At 41.5% G+C, this 15,379-nt stretch overlaps 1 protein-coding gene across 2 annotated transcripts in view; it reads left to right on the top strand.

Annotated features, from left to right (window-relative positions):
• The window catches only part of DOK5 (docking protein 5), an 87,849-nt gene extending 87,324 nt beyond the window's left edge, over positions 1–525 (top strand). For both annotated transcript variants that reach the window (XM_065414755.1, XM_065414754.1), the window contains exon 8: positions 461–525. In XM_065414755.1, the coding sequence (XP_065270827.1) occupies positions 461–525 (65 nt within the window). The remainder of the gene's footprint in view (positions 1–460) is intronic.
• Positions 526–15,379: the final 14,854 nt, after the last annotated feature.

Genomic DNA, 15,379 nt, shown 5'->3' with positions numbered 1-15,379 from the left:
AGGAGAGTGAGGTGATATAGGAGCCCCTGTGTGTCCTGAATGGGCTACACACTTTGTGGGTCACAGCAAGAAAGGGAGAACAGCCTCTATGGGACCACTCTTGTCCCTTCTGCACAGGAGGGTGGAGAATGGATGGAGTCTTGGCTCCTTCCCACAGCACATCAGGTAGTAGAGCTGAATCAGCATGGCAGGAGAAGCAGTCTTCTACCTATACGTATATGTACAGACCAGTAGCCGATTGCTTCCCCCTGGAGTAAGGAAGGAGCCCAGAAGGGACATGTAACTCTCTACATTCCCTTCTTGGTCAGCTCCTAGGGCAGTGCGGCAGATTGTACAGTGACAATCTTTCCCTTAAGTAACTAAAGTGAGTCTAATGCATGTCTCATTCTTTAGCTAGTTCTAGACTAAAGTGCTGTGTACAGTAACTACGCTTGTTTTTCTTGCATCTGATTTGGTGAAGATGTTTCAAGCCCCCTGAAGCTTCATCGAACAGACACTTTCCCCACTTACAGATCAGAGCATTGATAAAAGACTGTAAAGGATTTGAAAACTCTCTCTGTCTTGTGACAGCTTGGCCCAGCGGATAATAATGATGACGGCAAGCAAACAAAGGTGGAAATACAGAAAAAGTCAGCTTGGATTGAATTAAGTCCTTGAATAATTTTTTTTTTTTAACCTTGGCAAGAAAGGAATGTGTTCTGTAGATATTTAAAAAAATGCCAAACCAACTATCACACGTTTATTTAATATTTTACACCTGGAGGGGACAGAAATCAGCCCCTAAATGTTCCTGAATGTTTTTATATGATAGATATATGTTGCAAATATATGAATTTGTCTTATGATGTGGGGTACTGTGATACCACTTAGTCTGTTTCCGCAGTGTGTTTGTTGATGTCAGCTGTGCCAGCAATCTCATGGTTCCTGTTTGTTGTAACTCTTACCCTTTAGTTGCTAACATTATTGGTTAAGACTAATCTTTGACCATAGTACTTTCAGAAATGATGGCCAGCTTTAAGCAGCAATTGGATCTGTTTTTCCTGTGCTAAGTCTCCTTGAGTCCTGATAGACTTTTAAAAGGACACTGTCAAAGTTTCTTTAATTTTTCCATGTTTATTTCCAACTCTGTGGTGTTTAAAAATAAAACTTTTCCCCCCCACCAATGTTGTGCTTTTCCATGTGAATGCCAGTATCAGCAGTGCAGTCAGCTCACAGAATAATGTCAAGCAACAGACACTCATGAGTAAGCAGAGGGAAACTGGGTTATTTTGGATCTCTCCCAAAGAATCACCATTCTTTAGGATTTGTGATGAATTTAGAGAAACAGAATAGTAACTTCCACACTCTTTATGCCATGAGCTCCAAGTAATTTTGTGGCAGAGGTCACATTTTGTGTCCTAGCTACTGTGTTTAACAGTGTTCCTTTAAGTGCTGCATTCACAGATACGATATTAGAATGTTAATTAAGTTGGACAGAATTTTTCATGCAACAGTTGTGTTTTGTGTGTTTTATATTGCACTAACTGGGTAGCCAGTTTATGGGCATTAAATGGGGAATTGGAGACCTATAGATGGATAATTCTGGCTGTTCTGATATTTCATACATGAGGGAGCTATGTGTAGTGATGCAGACTGTTAACAATAGTTAATAAAATTTGCTAATAAGTCAATGAGCAGGAGCAAGGGTGAAAAACTGGTTTATTTTATTCCAAATGATGGGCACTTGTAGCTTGAACTCTAGCCAGAGTCAGTTCTAAAATGTATAGGTTCGAGAAGCCACTCCTGTATCCTGAGGCAATGTTCACTTTAGTATCAATAAACCCATACATGCCTGAGGAACTTGGAAACTGACAGGAACATGAGATTTCCCTTGAAATAAGCACTAGCACTATTTCCTGGGATATATCAGTGAAATGTAAGATGGTGGCATCTATAAAATCCTTTCTTTTTTTTTTTTTTTTTTACTCAAAGTATAGTGTGATGATTTTTTTTTTTTTTAACTGGAAGAACTAAAGTCACATGTTGGGGAAATAGCAATCAACCTGCTTACAATGCCAGAAACCAGAGCAGTCTCTCTGAAACCTATTACTTCTGTAAAGAGCTTTTTCCCTTTGCCGCTAGAGATGGTGCTGTTTTTGCAAATCCAAACCCAAGGTAGGTTCAGATCCTGGTCCCATTCAACCAACTCCCACAAAGTTCACATGTTGAAATAAATGGCTCCAGTTTGGGGATGTGTGTGTTCAACATCAAGGTAAGATAGAAGGGGTGGTTTGGGCTTTGCAGAAATGTGCTGGTCATGTTTAGGTTCTGCAAAACCCAAAGCAGGGTGGTTTAGATCTGAGTCCCGTTTTACCCATACTCCAAATGTCTGATAAATGGTTTAGATTATCTGTCTTTCTGCCTGTGGATTTTCTAGAGTCCTTATCACCTGTGTCCCTGTCTCAAGTAAAGTGAAATGAAAACCTTTTCACAAAACACTTTTAGACGTGTATTCCAGGAAAACGATTACCTTTTACAATACTTAAAAGGAAGCATGGTCTTTTGTAATAAACCATAATACTGCCATAAACTTTAATATTCAGAATTTAACCCATTTTCTCCCCTTTATCTACAATTTTATTCTTGGGCGTCAATTTTATTATTATGTTTAATATTAGAGTATCATAATGCCCAAAGGTCACAAAGCCCAAAGTCTGCATTATGGTAGGTGCTGTACAAGACACCGTCCTTGCCTTCGAGAGCGTACAAGCTATGAAAACAAGGAAGAGTTTTGGAGTTGAAGACACAACAAGAAATACAGTGGGAAACAGAAGAAAGAAGTGGGTGAAAGAGATGGCTGGAATGTTTATAGATACCATTTTGCTGTGGTGACTGCCTACAATGATCTTTTTATTAGCAAAGACCTATGAACATTATTAGTAGAAGGAAGCTCAATGAAGTCAGAGTTGAGCTAATAAATAAGGCCTGATTAATTTTTACTTAATAATTTCACCCGCTTAAGGGGAGTTATTCTGGATTTAAACTGGAGTAGGTCAGGTCCTTAGACATCAGTCCCCTGCTATGCATGCATTATGTGAGCAGGCTCACATGAAGAAGAAAAAAAATTAAAATTGGTTTTGGAATAACTATATGAGAAAGGATGCCAAATGATTTATGTGGAGCCTGGTCAGTTATGTGCTGAGTCTGATATGACTGTGATGCCATCACTTTTACCTGTCACAAGTGGCTGGCCCTTTAAGGAGAGTCAGGGTCAGCACTGCCTGTGAGCAGATACCCTCCCAGCTGAGGGTTGTATGGTGTGGGTCTAGTTTAAGTGCAGCTGTGAAGGAGCTGGGTGATCTCACAGTCTTTTAGGGACAGCTTGATTGTGAGGAAGGTAAGCTGCTGCAAGGAGGGGCTTGTTTCTCATGTGACTAGCCCTGAAGGGAGAGGGTAACTGGAGAGAGAGAAGCTCATGAAGCAGGGCTTGGGAATGGCCCCGACTCCTAAGCCGTATGGAGATGCAGCAAACACTCCCCTCTGTAGTTTGCTGAAAGGACATAGCCTGTTACCTCCCCTCCCCACTCTACTCAAGAACATTCAAGGTCTGCAATTGTGAATGAAGCTTATGTGTAATGCTTATGGCACAATGGGGAGACAAATGCGCTTTGTGTCCCAGCCATGTACACACTCACAAGGGTCATTACAACTTCAGTGGGTATGGTGTTCATTTCCAGGACACATGTTACGGTAGTGGAACTAACAAAGATAGTCCGGTCAGATTTAGTGCCTATGGAATTGCTGGCGGTATTCACTTGTAAAAGGAAAACTGGAAAAAGTTATGGAAATTGTATATATTAAAAGGGAGGGACATTAATATAATATTTTTATTTCAATCAAAAACAAAAAATAGGCCAACATTTTCAAATTTTGGTCCTTAAAATTAGATACTTTATTTAGGTGTCTACCTTTCAGTAACCACGCTTGGAAAATTTGTCAATGGTTCATGTAATTATAGGAAACAATTCTGCAAATGTTTACTCAGGTGAGTAATTCTCTTGATTTTTGTTTCTCAACAAAAAAAATATGTTCATGACTGGGCCTCTAAATCACTCACGGGAATTTAATTTTTATATTCACATATTTTTCTCAGGAGTCAAAAAAGCTTAAGCACATGCTTAACTTTAAGCAAGTGTGTAATCACATTAATTTTAAGCATATGTCTGAAATAAATCGTGTGCTTAAGTACTTTGCTGAATTGGAGACTCAATACTGACTTTCTGGGAAGTTGCCTCAGAAGAATGAACAATTCTCCCCACCCGCACCCCCCAAAAGCTAAGCAAACTACAGAATAGCACAAAATGTGTTTATGTATTTTTTTAAATAAAGCCAAAGACATGTTTCTTCTAAACTGAAAGCCAATAAAACAAAATGAAGGTATGCAGGGGAATAAAAGAAGATTTAATATTGAAGTAATGAAAGTAAAAATGCTGATATGAAGGAAAAAATAAAACAGGTTGGCTGTTAAGGGAACATATTAATTCCACTCTTCTTAACATTGTTTTGAGGTACATAAGCAAGTAACCATTTTGCTGATTTGGGCTGAAATGAATCATTTATAGGGCTGTTTGGGAAACAATTCCATTTCACACACAAAAATAAATTGAGAATTTGTTCCACATCAGGACAAAATGGAGACTTCTCAGGGCTTTTAATGAAAAACCCCCAGGAGACATCCCCACCCCAGACTAGCCAATAATCCAGAGGATAAGGACTTGAACCTGAGTCTCCATCCTCCCAGTGGGTTATTGGTGACATGCACATGTACATTTTGACCTGAGATTCCATCCTAGACATGAGAAACTTCCTCACTGAAATGATACAATGCTTTGAAAAGTTTCAGTTTTGAGAAATCAGTATTTTCTGACACAAGTTTCATTTAAAAATTCCTGACCAGCTCTAATCATTGATTTCACATTAAATCCCCTGGAGGTTCAGTCATACATCTGACAAAGGAACAACTTTTCAAATACAAGTTAGTCTTTTCCAAGACCATAGGTTTGAACCTATTCAGGGATGTTTTGGGGGGTTCATTCTAGGCCTTTCTCTAAAATTTAATTCTGGTCAAAGGAAACGGACTAATAGCCCAGGAGACTCATGTTCTGTATTCTTAAATCACACAGCACAGTCAGATACAGTCTAGACTTCCCCATACTTTCCCGAGCAATGTGCCTCAATCCTGTGATAAGGATGGGCAGATAGTTCAGTCTCCACACCATTTCAAGCCTTGATTTCTTTGTGGTGTCTGCCCTTGACTCCGAATAGGACCACACGTGCATGTAAAAAAAAATAAAAAAAATCAGCCTTGGGTCCCTTGTTTGTATATTGTTTTGATAAATTTGGGATTGTTCAGGATGCAAGGTGCTATAGAAATGTAAGTGGCTAGTATCCACCAGCTAGAAAGTCAAACTAGCAGAACTGAGAGTGATAGGGACTTTCAGAAAAGCAGCCTGACATAAAGTGCTGGGAAGAATGGCAGCATGTACTTGTAAAGGGGAAAATCAATACACCTCTGTTTGATACACTGTTCAGTACTAAGATAAGCTTAATTGACAGTAAACAAGGATTATATTCTTTTTTATTTCTGAGCTGGACTGTGACCATAAATAAGTGATCTTAAGGGCATGCTATGACTAGTCTTTATCTTTAAGGTTTTGTCCCATTAACGTATTCCCTTTAAAGCTGACAGCATCTGTTGTTTTATCATGAATGTGACAGTTCAGTAAATGCTTTTATTCAGCCTTCATTCATGCAGTGATTGATATGGTAAGACTTTACCTATGGTTGAACAGTCCAATTATAAAGAAGACAGAAAATGCTGTGACCTTGGTCTTTAAGTGAAGGGTCCTTAAATCAGTGGGGTCTGATTCTTTTCCCTTTTAGTGGAACTGTCTGCAGGGTGGGAAAAATGACCTAAAAGTAACTTTTCCTTCAAATACTTTGTACTCTTCAATTGTATCATTTATGACATTTAATGTCAAAAATCTGTCACAAATGGTTAGCTAAATGTATAGCTATGATTACAACAGATCAGGATGAATTTGGTGGGTTATTTATCTTTTGCATCATCACCAGACAAATCAGCTAGAGAGGTCATTAGTTAAGCTGAGTGAAAGAGAATGCCCACCCAAATTGCCCATGGCTTTATGGGGTGTGTGTGTGTGTGTGTGTGTGTGTGTGTGTGTGTGTGTGTGTGTGAAAAGTTTGTGTGTGGGTTTTGAATTGAATTCTAATTGTCTTCTTGTAAAGTGCCAGAAGTCTGTTTGCATGTAATGTTGATAATGGTGATGAATCTTTGGGTGATATTGTATGATTCATCCAGATGGGCTTTAAAATATTTACTAACTGATACAATAGTGAAGATGGTATAGAAATAGAATAGCAAATCCACTGGATTGAGCACTGAGCAGATGTATACCAGGAAGAATGCTAGAAATGTAATAGTTGGGCCATGGCCCTTAGGGATCCCATTGGGATCGGGGAAAAGGATAGTAGGATCCATGCAGTAACAGGTCCCTCAGCACTATTTCTCCTGTGGCTCTCCCATTCTCTGCTTCCACCTGCCACACAGAATGGTCAGCCACCCAAACAAGAGGTATAATCCTGCTGCACAGTGGATGGGCTAGATATGAGCAGGGAGACGACAACAGTTCTACCACCCAGATCCTCCGATTTGAACTCTGCCACCCCCAGCTTGCTTTCCCTCCAAACTTTGGGGTGATTAGAAATTCAGCACATATATAAACACTTCAGAAGAACAAAAATATTCAGCATGAGTACATGTAGCGGACAGCCAATATGCATGCCCTCCAAAGGGCAGCCTGGAGCTTTGTGTAACCTTCACCATTGGACATAAGTAACGCTGTGCTATTTGTCAAACTGCAGTTCCACATAGATCTGACAGATCAGTGGTGGACTCTGTCCTTTCACTCTCCCTCACCCTGAAAGAGATCAGCATGTATTTATCAGCATGGAATATTTTCACTACTGAGGAATAGACTTCCGGGACAAAACATGGAAAGGGAAGTATAAATGTGGGGCTGGAAGAGGAGAGGAAATAAGAAGGAAGTGAATTGCCAAGCGAATTACACTTCAGTCCAAAATCACAACGAGAAAGTATTCTGAACTGTGCAAGTCTCTCTAGCTCATGAGCAGGTCTGAACTACTTAACCAGCAGCAACACAGCAGGTAACCCAAGCTGGCACTGACCTTGGCAGCACTCAGTGGGGGATAATTTTTTAAGACTTCACTTGAATTAGATCTTCAGTACATCAGGAAAAAAATCACTAGCTGCATCCCTGGAAGTAAAGTCATGGCATCCTATACCATTTTCATTTGATTTTCCTTGAACATATTTAGTAAAGCCAATACAAAGCAAATTACCACTCTTCAGCTGTATCTGATTGTCTTTTAGAATACAGGGTATTAAGATAGAGCCAAATGCGGTTCTGTTGTTTTGTCTCATTTAGGATTGCCCTTTCCAGAAATTAATGATAGACATTTAGTGATCTTTAATGTCAGAAGTTCATCTTTTGACTCTGGGAATAGACTTTCTTCTCTATATATGTAAATTCGGAGTGGGGGACAATTGCTCCAGCCCTGAGGCTGTACTGAGTACCAACAACAAAGGGTATGGAAGCCGTGCTGAAGCAAGGATGTAATTTTGAGATCTTCATATGATTCTTTCTAATGCTTTGATTGTCCTCTGTTTCTTTACATAGTCATGCATATTTCTGTGTTTCTTAGGCTAGGTCTACATTACCCGCCTGAATCGGCGGGTAGAAATCGATCTCTCGGGGATCGAATTATCGCGTCTCGTCGGGACGCAACAATCAATCCCCGAATCGACGCTCTTACTCCACCAGCGGAGGCGGGAGTAATCGCCGTCGATGGGGAGCTGCGGAGGTCGATTTTGCCGCCGTCCTCACAGCGGGGTAAGTCGGCTCCGATACGTCGAATTCAGCTACGCTATTCACATAGCTGAATTTGCGTATCTTAAATCGACCCCCCCCGTAGTGAAGACCTGCCCTTAGATTACATTTAACACATTCAAAGGGGAAAAATGAGGTTTAAATATTTTCACTAGAAATATGGACCTGATTTTGAAAGTATGTGGTTGTGCTGCAGACACATATTGCACCTTGAATTATGTATCTAATTTGTGAGCACACTAATCATTTTTAGATACATATGTAAATATACATCATTCGCAATCACGTGCATACATACCACATTGTTCGTGCAGGCAAATGAGGGGCAGGTGCGCGCGCGCGCACACACACACACACACACTTTAAATCAAGCCACCAAGGTGCAACTATGATAACCCACATTTGTGTGCAGTGTAATATACGGCTGTGCAAATCAAGCAATTGTACATACAGCAGGATTGGTCAATATGATTTGTGTGTGCAGAGATAATAGTGGATGGGTAGGCATTTGTGCATTGTCTCCAGAGCTGGTTGCAAAACACAACCATCCTTGTTGAAAATTTTCATCAAAAATTGTTTTCAGTTAAAGAGAAGTCAGATTCAAAACTCAGAATATTTTGACTAGCCCTAATTGTACTTGCATTCAAAACTTTGACTGTACATGTCCTTGGAAGCTATGTATTTAGAGAATTAAAAACAAAAACACACAATCTTCCCCCCCCCCCCGATAATTACAATGTTTATCAAAACTAAACCTCCATATTTTTTTCACATTTGTCCTATTGCGTTAATATTTTGGTGGTGGGTTTTTGTTTTGTTTGGCTTTGTTTGTTTTTGTTTTGTGTAGGGGGTGTGAACAGCTTTAGTTCATATTTAAGAAAATGAGTAGCTCTTCAAGTTTGCAACGTCCAGTTTTGTTACCATTAACTAAATAATCACACAAATAATCTGAATACCAAAATAGTTGTGTCTGAGCCCTGTTGCTATGCTGAAGAGTGCATAATAATGCTACTGCTTCAGGCACTGAGATCACAGGTCACAATATGATATTTCTGTGTATTCATTAACTTTCACAAGTACAGATTGATCTTCCGTTGCCATGAACACTAATGAAACATTTTCTTGTTTTTACAGAATATTGTATCATTACCACCAAACACATAATAGTTAAAGAAAAACTGCTTCCAAACAAATGGCTCTAATTAGAGTTCTAACATAGGTTATCTTGATTATGTTACACTTCCCCATTTAATTTCCAAATGCCAGCAAGTATACTTGATAGGAAAAATTCATTGCGTTTCTTGGTAACATTCGGCCATATTTTGAAGTATTTAGGGCGTGTCTGCATGGTGGACTAATGGGACATAACTGGGGTGTAAATTCAAGGGTGCATCGGTGTGTCAAAAACTAACTGCCCATGTGGACACTGCTGGACACATCAAAGCTTCCCTAGTGTGCATTGGTGCATTTTGCCCAATGAAATCTTGAGAGGAAGGATTGTCTAATGCAGTGGTTCTCAAACTTGTTCCGCCGCTTGTGCAGGGAAAGCCGCTGGCGGGCCGGGGTGGTTTGTTTACCTGCCGCGTCCGCAGGTTCGGCCGATCGCAGCTCCCACTGGCCGCGGTTCGCTGCTCCAGGCCAATGGGAGCTGCGGGAAGGGGCGGCCAGTATATCCCTCGGCCCGTGCCGCTTCCAGCAGCTCTCATTGGCCTGGAGCAACGAACCGCGGCCAGTGGGAGCCGCGATCGGCCGGACCTGCGGACGTGGCAGGTAAACAAACCGGCCTGGCCCACCAGGGGCTTTACCTGCACAAGCGGCGGAACAAGTTTGGGAACCACTGGTCTAATGGTTAGGACACTAGCCTGAAAGTCAGGAGACCTGGATGCAATTCCTTGCTCTTCCACAAACTAACTGTGACCTTGGGCAAGTCATCTATTTTTTTTTTTCTGGGCCCCAAACTCCCCATCTCTAAAGTGGGAATACACAGTACTTCCCTTCTTCACAGGGGTTATGAGGATGAATGCATTCAAATTTGTGAGGAGCTCAGATGTGGTGATAACGGGGGGCATATGAGTACAATAGATAAGAAAATCATCTTAGTGATAGCAATAGAGGAAATAGGTGGCTGTTTCAAACAAAACTGTCACCATCAAACCATCCCAAAATCACCCTAAAGTCTCACATGTTTGAGATTAGCTCAAATCCAACTTGCCCCCTGAGGAATTCTAATCCATATAGTTTAAAAGAAACTACTAGTAGAGGACTTATTTAGAGCCAACAATGAGCTGAGAAGATTTACATACTTGCCTTAGAATTGTAAATCTTCTGAACTGTAGGCAGGGACTGTTTGTTATATGTATGTACTGTATAGCCCCTAGCATATTGTGAACCTGATCCCTGAGAGAGGCCCCTAAATGCTACACATATTAATAATAAAATGTTACAGACATGTTTTTCTACCTCATTTTATTTCATTCTGGAAGGAAGCTCAGTGATAGAGCAGAAAATGTTTACAACTGAGAAGACTCTTATACACCAGATGACACTGGGTTGACGTAAACTCGTTAAGGTCAATGTAAATGCACCAGTGAGTGTAATGGATTGTTCAGACAGGTCTTTTATCACATGATGGTGTTGGGGTGGATCTTCAAAGGTTTCACCGCAGGGAAGCATTCAAATGGTTATCCAAACTCTCTAACCCTCTTCAGCGCTAAAAACAAGGCTGACACTTGCATGGGAACAGAGTCTGATGAGACTGAAAGAAGGATGTATCAACAAGCTTTACTTCAGAAACCTCCTAGATGGTCTCTCTTCCACTGCTGACATTAGCCAGGACTTGTGTCAATGAGTGGGCCTGCAGGTACACAGATGAAAGACAATTGAGGGAGAAATAACTGTGAACAGGTCAGTTCCCATTTTGTCTGAAATGTTGGCTCAGTTCTTATTTTATCCCAACTGGTTTGCACTTCCCAGAAATCAAACTGGGAGAATTTCCTGTTAAAGAGTGGGGTTGATTTGTGTCACTCTCCTTCGCCACTAAGTGTCACTGTTTCCATGTGATAGAAAAAGCGAACAACTTGATTTACTTTAACAGTATCTGCCCTATTCTTTGCTCTCTGGCTAAACTGGGGTTTATAGCTAATAAAGTAAAACTATCCTATGCTTTTTCTTCTTTATCTATCTTACGACACCTTCCACCATTTCTGCCATATCAGGCCTCTACTCTTTATCTTTCGTGTTGCTTGCATAGCAATAGCAACAAAGTGAAACATTTGGTTTATTCTAAAAGAAATCTCTGCAGTGAAACCTTATAGAGAAACACAATAAAAGTGTAAATGGATTGGAGACCTACAATTCCCCTTTGCAGAAATGAAAACTCTGGATTCAAAATTAGTGCCGGTGTGCTGTACGTCCACCACTTACACAGATGGTGATCAGGATGAAGTAGGATTTAAACAAAGGTGTGCTGCTGACTCTTCTTGAATCACACAGAATGGGGGATTGTTCTGTCTGTGAAATAGCAGCAAGCAGCTTGGCATCTCTCTCTCTGTCACTGAGGGGTGATTCACAACATGAAAAGGGGAGGGTTGGTGTAATTGGGGAAGAGCCTAAATTATACACATTTCTCCTGCTGCTTGCAACATTTATGAAAATCAAAGCATGTAAATGAACACTGGCCCTGTCTGTCTGCATTTCAGCTCCTTCCCATCTAGCTGGAGGACTGTCTAACTGCACACAGCTGCAGCATGGTTCTCCCAGGTGGCTATTGTAACACAGTGTGAGGCTCCCTGGCTTGCTTGAAGGAGGCATTTCTTCTCCCCTCCCCAATTAACCCATTCCTGGTCCCTATCACCATCCTGATTTTCCTTCACATACAGTCCAGACTTCCTCCTTAACCACAGATAATGCTCCAGCTGGCAAAAGAGAATCTATTGACTCACTGCTGGAGTCTTCCCCAGCTCCACTGAAACAGAACTTGCTGTCTTTGAGGGCATTTCTTTCCTCTGATGCTGAGATAAGAGGTAGAGATGAAGATTCAAATTTGTGCCTCTTGCAGACATGTACAAAAATTCTTCAGTTGCAATGCAACTATTAAAGGCTTGTGTCTACGGACATCAATGTCATTGCTCCCACTGACTTCAAAGGTGCAAGATCCAGCCCTGTGGCAGGTCCCACATATCTCCTCTGTCCCACGTGTATTGCAACCTTAGCACTATTGACAAGACATGCTGCAGACTACTTAGATACTAAAACATTCTGTATACTAAGGGCTCTCAATCATTGTGATCCCTTGTGGTGGAGTGTACAAATCCTGCACCTGCCAGGTGATGGTTAAGGAACTGTTATGGGCTCACCCTATTATACCTGCAAGGCATTCCAGGCCTGGAAGAAAGGCTTAAAAGAGGGGAAGCCCTACTCAGTTAGCAGCAGGCCAGGGAGGGAACAGACTTTCAGTCCTCTGTTCCCAAAGGAAAGTGTGGCAGAGAATAAGGACTGCTAGTGCAACTGCTGCCTGTCTGAGCTCCTTGAGTGGCAGGTGGTCTGGATTCTGAATGATTGCTTTGGAACTCTTCCTAGTGACTCACCTGTGGGTGTAGAATTGGACCATGGCTTGCAAAAGGCCCTTGGAAAGAAGGGAGGCCTGCTGTGGGCTAGCTTCAGGTTTTGTTTTCTCCCCGCCCATCTCCTTTTTTGGGGGGGGACCTTTGGTAACCCTGGAATGGGTGGACTCTTGTGGGGACTCGGCTGAGTCTCCCACACCCGGCTCTGTGCTGCTGACTACCTGGACACTGAGGACTGGAAGACGGGTGAGTACAGGGGCCCTGTTGCACCGACCAGAGGATGCTGTGGGAGACTAAGCCTGTGACAAATACCCGTCCCCCCCAGTCAGCTACTTGGAAATGGTCTCCTTTGATGCTCCCCTACATCCACAGCACTTCAAAGGAAGCAATGGGTTCTGCAGCACTTCACAGCAGGAACTGAGCAGATCCATTTCCACTGAACATTGAAATCATGGAATGGGAAGAGACTCATCGTGCCCTTAGAGCTTGCAGCCCACAGGTTGAGCATTGTTGCTGCTTGATTTCAGTCAGATTTCTCATGCTAAACAAGGTCAGGTGAATGACTGCCCTTGGACAGGAGACATCCCAGAAAGGTGCTGAAGTAAATGGGAGTGGTATTCAGTAGGTTTCCTTTCTCCCTCTACCTCTGAAGCAATGCTCCAGCAGGGTGTTAGAGTAAGGATAGTCCAGTAGATAACCTGGATTAAATTCTCAGATCAGCCGCAGACTTCCTGTATAATTTTGGGTAAGTCACTTAAACTTGTTTCCTCCTCTTTTAAAGGGGGTTAGCACTTCCCTACCTCACATAGGTGTTGTGAAGATAAAGACCTGTTAACAACTGTGAGGTGCACAGACACTACAGTAAGGAGGGCCACATACATATCTAAGGAAGGCTGTGCTATTGGACATGTTGCCTTTCAGATTAGATGTAAAACAGAGACACTTATTATGTGTGCTAATTATAGATCCCATGGTACTTTCTGTAAGAGTGGAATTGCATTCTGGCCACATTTTACTTAAGTAATTACCTGACTTTCCCATCAAATTTCTACTGCATATGCTTTTCTTCCCTTCCTATCCTAAACTTTTGTGTTGTGCTGTGATCTGTTAAAAGGCTTCCATACTCCACCCAGGGCTGGATGCACTATCTATGTCCTTTATATTCATCAGGAGTGGGGAAGTTATAGGCTTTAATAGTGCCTATAAAGTGTTTTGATCCTTGGATAAAAGGCATTGTAAAGGAGGTCAATGAGTTGTTATACTAAGAAATTCACTTGTTAAGAAAATTTATCTCTTTCACTGAACAAAGAGTTTTTCATTTTACATAGTGAGATAAAACTTATGCAAACCACAATGATTTACAAAACCCTTTGTGATGAAGACATGTCCTCTGTAAAATATATTATCTATAAAATGTGAGCTAATATCTGCATAAACACCTCATTTTTCCATAAACATGTAATGACTCTGATGAAAGCCTTATGGCATTAATGATGCATGAGCTCTATTTTTAGTTATAATTTAGTTGGATAAAATGCCATCTACATTTAGTATTAATAATGTTATTTTCTAGTGTCTTGATGCCAAGGGTACTACGAGTAGATTTATGGCTCTCTTCCTCATACAGAAGCATCCCCCCTTGGAGTGACATGCTGCAGTGAGAGAATTTTCCTAGGGTATGTCAAAAAAGTGTCCATGGTCCTTTTTCCCTTGGAGTCCCTGGCACAGAATAAGGACCAAGTACACTTCATGCACTCTCATGCACTTTAAATAAGAGGCCAAATCATGTTTTTGTTCCAGACACAGAACTCCCACTGAACCTTAAAACCCTGCATGCATACAGTATCCTTTATCCCAAAGTATTTCCTAGTGTTAACAGAAAATCTGTCCAATAGTTGCTACGTTAATAGACTTACTGTGACCCTCCGGAGGTATAAAAGGGCCCTTAAAGGTGATGAATCTGGCCTCTAAAGAATAAACCTAACATAGGGTGGTGTTGAGCCATCATGCCAGCTATCTTGCAGCTACCAGCAAAGTGGATGTGGCCAAAGCATTGCTGTGCTCTAGTTATACTCTGCTGGTGGAATATCTTGAGACCACAGGTAGCCAAGGGCAAATAAAAGTAGCTATGAGAGGGTGGTCTCAGTAGTGGGGTTCTGCAAAGCTGCCTCTGATATCCCTGTCCTGCTCCTATGCCAAGTGTAGATCCAGCAGAATGAAGAGTCAGGGCCATCATAATGACAGGGATCGCCTCACCCTGAAATACAGACTTCTGGGGTGCAGAGCGGCAGCCAACAAAAGAGACTCGACCTTAGCCGTGGAAGGATGTGGTATTTTGCCATAAAGACTGGGACAAATACCTACCCTATGAATTGTGTCATGGGACTGGTAGTGTCTTGAACCCCTGCATGCAACCCTTAATGTGGTACTAGAATCTAGATACAACAGTGATTAAGAAGTTTATAAAATCAATCATTAGATGATCTACCCATAACTTCAGGCTTTAAGTTCTCTGAAAGTACATCTGCCCACCCCTCCGGTTGTCTGAAACTCATTGGAACCTACCTGTGTACTGATAGCTGTCAACATCTGATTAATGTTCAGCGGACTAAATGAAATTGGTGTAATAATATTAATACATAGCTTTTTATGCTGCATTTTTCACCCATAGATCTCAAATCCTCTTACAAAGGAGGGAAGTACCACTATCTCCATCTTACAGATAGGGAAACTGAGGCACAGGGAGGTGGAGTGACCTTACTGCAAGGCCACACAGCAGGGCAGTGGCAGAAATGAGGACAGAATCCTTTGGATCCCAGTCCAGCACCCCATTCAATAAGGCACACT

This window comes from Emys orbicularis, chromosome 12, assembly GCF_028017835.1.
Source record: "Emys orbicularis isolate rEmyOrb1 chromosome 12, rEmyOrb1.hap1, whole genome shotgun sequence".
In the NCBI taxonomy this organism is placed as follows: domain Eukaryota; kingdom Metazoa; phylum Chordata; order Testudines; family Emydidae; genus Emys; species Emys orbicularis.
The sequence above is the reverse complement of the archived record's forward strand: the minus strand, read 5'-3'. Positions and strand labels throughout refer to the sequence as shown.